This window comes from Phoenix dactylifera, chromosome 17 (genome assembly GCF_009389715.1).
Source record: "Phoenix dactylifera cultivar Barhee BC4 chromosome 17, palm_55x_up_171113_PBpolish2nd_filt_p, whole genome shotgun sequence".
In the NCBI taxonomy this organism is placed as follows: Eukaryota; Viridiplantae; Streptophyta; class Magnoliopsida; order Arecales; family Arecaceae; genus Phoenix; species Phoenix dactylifera.
The window spans coordinates 7,134,447-7,137,683 of NC_052408.1; the positions used below are offsets into that span (position 1 = coordinate 7,134,447).

Below are 3,237 nucleotides of genomic sequence, written 5' to 3' on the forward strand. Positions count from 1 at the left end.
CCATCTCTACGGGAATTGGAATTATCATGGCATGTGGCCACATTAACCGAGCCAACAGTGGTGTCAAAGGCAGAGTTGTGTTGTTCAAGCCTTAATTCGAAGTGAAGTAAATGGCCAAACATGTCTTCTAAGGGCATTGCATTAGTGCGTGTGATGATAGAGGTTACAAGAGCATCATAGGTAGAATCTAGACCTCTAAGAAGATAAGAGGTGATTTCATGGTCTTGCAGACCCAATAGCAGCATAGGTATTAGAGAGAGATTTTACCTTTTGGAAATAATTAGATATGGGAAGACTTTCTTTTTTGATGGTGGAAAGTTGGGCCCGAATCTGTAGCACACAAGCTGTGGAATGGGATGAGAACATTCGTTCCAAGGCTGTCCAGACATCGCGTGCAGTGGTTATGCCCACAATGTGATCGAGGATACTTTCGGATAATGATGATACTAAAGCGCTCAGAACAACCTGATCTTGTTCAAACCAGGTGTAGTATTTCGGATTGAGAACCTCAATTGGTGTAGCTGAAGACGATGTTGCAGTGGAGTTGAGCACATGTATAGGAGGACGAAAGATGGTGCCATCAACATAGCCATAATGGCGTTGGCCTCGCAAATAGGGGACGACTTGTGCTTTCTACAAGCGTTAATTGTCCCTAGTGAGTTTGAGAGTCACCAAGCCTTGGATATTAACGGGGGTAATGGAGGTTGGAGTTGTGAGAGTAGTAAGGGTTGAGGTTGTTTCAGATGCCATTAAAAAATTTGACTGTGGTCATGAAAAGCTCTGATACTATTAAAGGATGAAGAAGATATTGCAAACTCTCGTACCAATTTAGTAGTGAGACTTGGCTTTATATAAGTCTGAATGTACAACTGTTAATTATTTTTGCAAATGGAAAACTATTGTTTGCAAGGAATGTATACTAGAATGTCTATAATCATGGGTGAATATGATTTGGTTTGATATTGGGTAACTTCTGCAATCATGGGTGACAGGGAGGAGATTGTGCCGAGGATCCCTTGACCAAATCCAAATCTGTAAGATTTTGAATTTGATCCGGAGTAATTCGGACGGGACTGTGGGCTGAACGATAATGGATTGGGGTTTAGCTATTTTCTTTAAGATTTGAACAAAAAATTTGAACAAGATGTGATGCATGAATATTCAAAATTTTGATGTCAGTGTTCTACATTTGCTTTAAATAGATGTTACGGTGTTTCTGAAATATATGTTAGCGGACTAGAAGCTCTAATACCACCTCCTCTTAGTTTATTGTTGTGCAGAATACGCCGGTGGAAGCAGAAAAGGCGGGCCTGGCATGAGGGTCGAACCCAATTGATCTGTAGCTGTCCGTCACGTGTCCAGCTGGTGCTTGTAGGATGGAGCATTGCATCAAAGGTCTTTCCAAGCGACAGTGCTGATGCGATGTTGGATGATGGAGCAGAGCCCATGAAGCAGTAATACGCGATGGTTGGCCGACGCCATGCTGGACGCTTTTGTCGTTGCTGGCAGGATTGTTTGATCAGCCGAAAGGGAGCCACGCCTATCGTATTGGCCGGACCGCTAATACATGTGCTCTTGACTGCAGCCGGGCCACCAGTATTCCTTTTGACCAGGGGGGTGCTCCCATGGCAGGGGCCTACGGAGACAACGACCACCTATAAGAAGAATCCGGCCGGTTTAGTCGAGCCAAACTCAAGCCAACTAAGCCCCAGTGTTATTTGCCGGGGGTCCCTTCTCCTGCTTACAGGTGTCCCCTTTTAAAGCCTTCTGGGCATTTTGCCCCTCAACCGCTTTACCTTCACTCTCACTCGTCGGTCCATTCCAAATCCAATCTCGCCGTGGCCTTCGCTCCTATCCCACCCCAGCTGAGAGACTACAATGAAGGTAAGTTGACAAATTCTCCATTTCTATTTCATGACCCAAATTGCGCGAGCTTTTCCGACGGAGTCTCTAAATGGTTCTCTGGTAATGGCTTTTGAGCAAACAAGGTTACTGAATAATTATATTGCCCGTTTGGGGCATTCATATGGTGCAGATTTTCAACTGGATGCACCGCAAATTGCACCCAAGCATGAGCTACTCTCAGGTTTCTCAAAAGAAAGGTCGAGTTCTCCTTTTTCTTTTGCATTAATTACTATGAGCAATGAGATCACACGGTGGATCTTTTTTCGTCCCCAGATAGTTTTCCTGGCTGCATTTGTTCTTCTTTGTGAGATTCGTTCTGCTTTCGGTTAATCTATCTTGAGATGACATTGTTGGTTCTTATTTCATCTCCAGAAGTTTTTGGTGGGGAGACGGAGAAGGAAGAGACGGTTCGTCAGAAGGAAGGGGATAGGGACACAGAAGCACTGCTGCTCCATGACATGCTTGATGGCATCCTCACTATTGGCACGTTAGGTCATGGCCATCCCTGCCATGTCCTTTTCTCCCAGTCCAACTCCCCACAAGAGGAATCACTCCAGAAGGAACAGGAGAAAGAAGAGGAGGAGGAAGAGGAGGACGAGGAGGAACAAGAAGTCTTAGTAGTAGCTGCGTTTGTTGTAGAAGAGCGTAGGAAACCGGTGGCCGTCTTTGAGCCCTCTATAGTGAAATCACCATTTGATGAGGAGGACAAGAAAATGGTGCAGACGGTGGTGAACGAAGAGGAAGCTGAAAAAGTCCTCGAGGAACCGTTGTTAAAAAACGAAGAGAAGAAAGAAAGGGGGAGGACAACATTGGCCGAGCTGTTTGCTGCCGATGCCTCCATGGAGAGAGGAAATGCTCTCAAGAAGTCTCAGGTCGCCAACCCTGCAACCAGATCTCCAAGCGCTTGTCCCAAGACCAACACGCAGCACAAGAAGAAGGGAGTGAACTCGCCGCAAGCCAACACCACCACAACAAAATTACACCGAGTATGGTGCCAAACGCTCTCTTCTATATATCCTTATATTTCATTCTTCTCCTCAGTCTCTCTCCCACGTACGTTGATAATTAGTTCGTGGGAATGAGGGAATGCGAGTGGAGGAGTGATGACAACGAAACGCCTCTGACTGTTAAGTTACTAACTCTTATTTTAATCTGTTGTGATTGGTTTTTTTGGGAATGGGTAGCTGTTAACGAGGATGCTGAAGAAGAAGATCCATCCGGAGCTGAACGAGCGAAGCACTACTGGTGAGGTGCCTCTGATGACCGCATGAGTGGGGATCTCTCCTCGCACGGGTAAATTCTCTCTCTAACATGCACACTCTGATCGTATTC

The 3,237-nt window shown here is 45.6% G+C and overlaps 1 protein-coding gene across 1 annotated transcript in view; it reads left to right on the forward strand.

The window, feature by feature from the left end:
* Positions 1 to 1,768: 1,768 nt before the first annotated feature.
* LOC103714212 (protein TILLER ANGLE CONTROL 1) overlaps positions 1,769 to 3,237 on the forward strand; it is an 11,512-nt gene continuing 10,043 nt past the window's right edge. The window contains exons 1-4 of the mRNA XM_008801394.3: positions 1,769 to 1,884; positions 2,036 to 2,102; positions 2,278 to 2,891; positions 3,090 to 3,198. Coding sequence (XP_008799616.1) covers positions 1,879 to 1,884; positions 2,036 to 2,102; positions 2,278 to 2,891; positions 3,090 to 3,176 — 774 coding nt within the window. The 5' untranslated portion in view covers positions 1,769 to 1,878 and the 3' untranslated portion in view covers positions 3,177 to 3,198. The remainder of the gene's footprint in view (positions 1,885 to 2,035; positions 2,103 to 2,277; positions 2,892 to 3,089; positions 3,199 to 3,237) is intronic.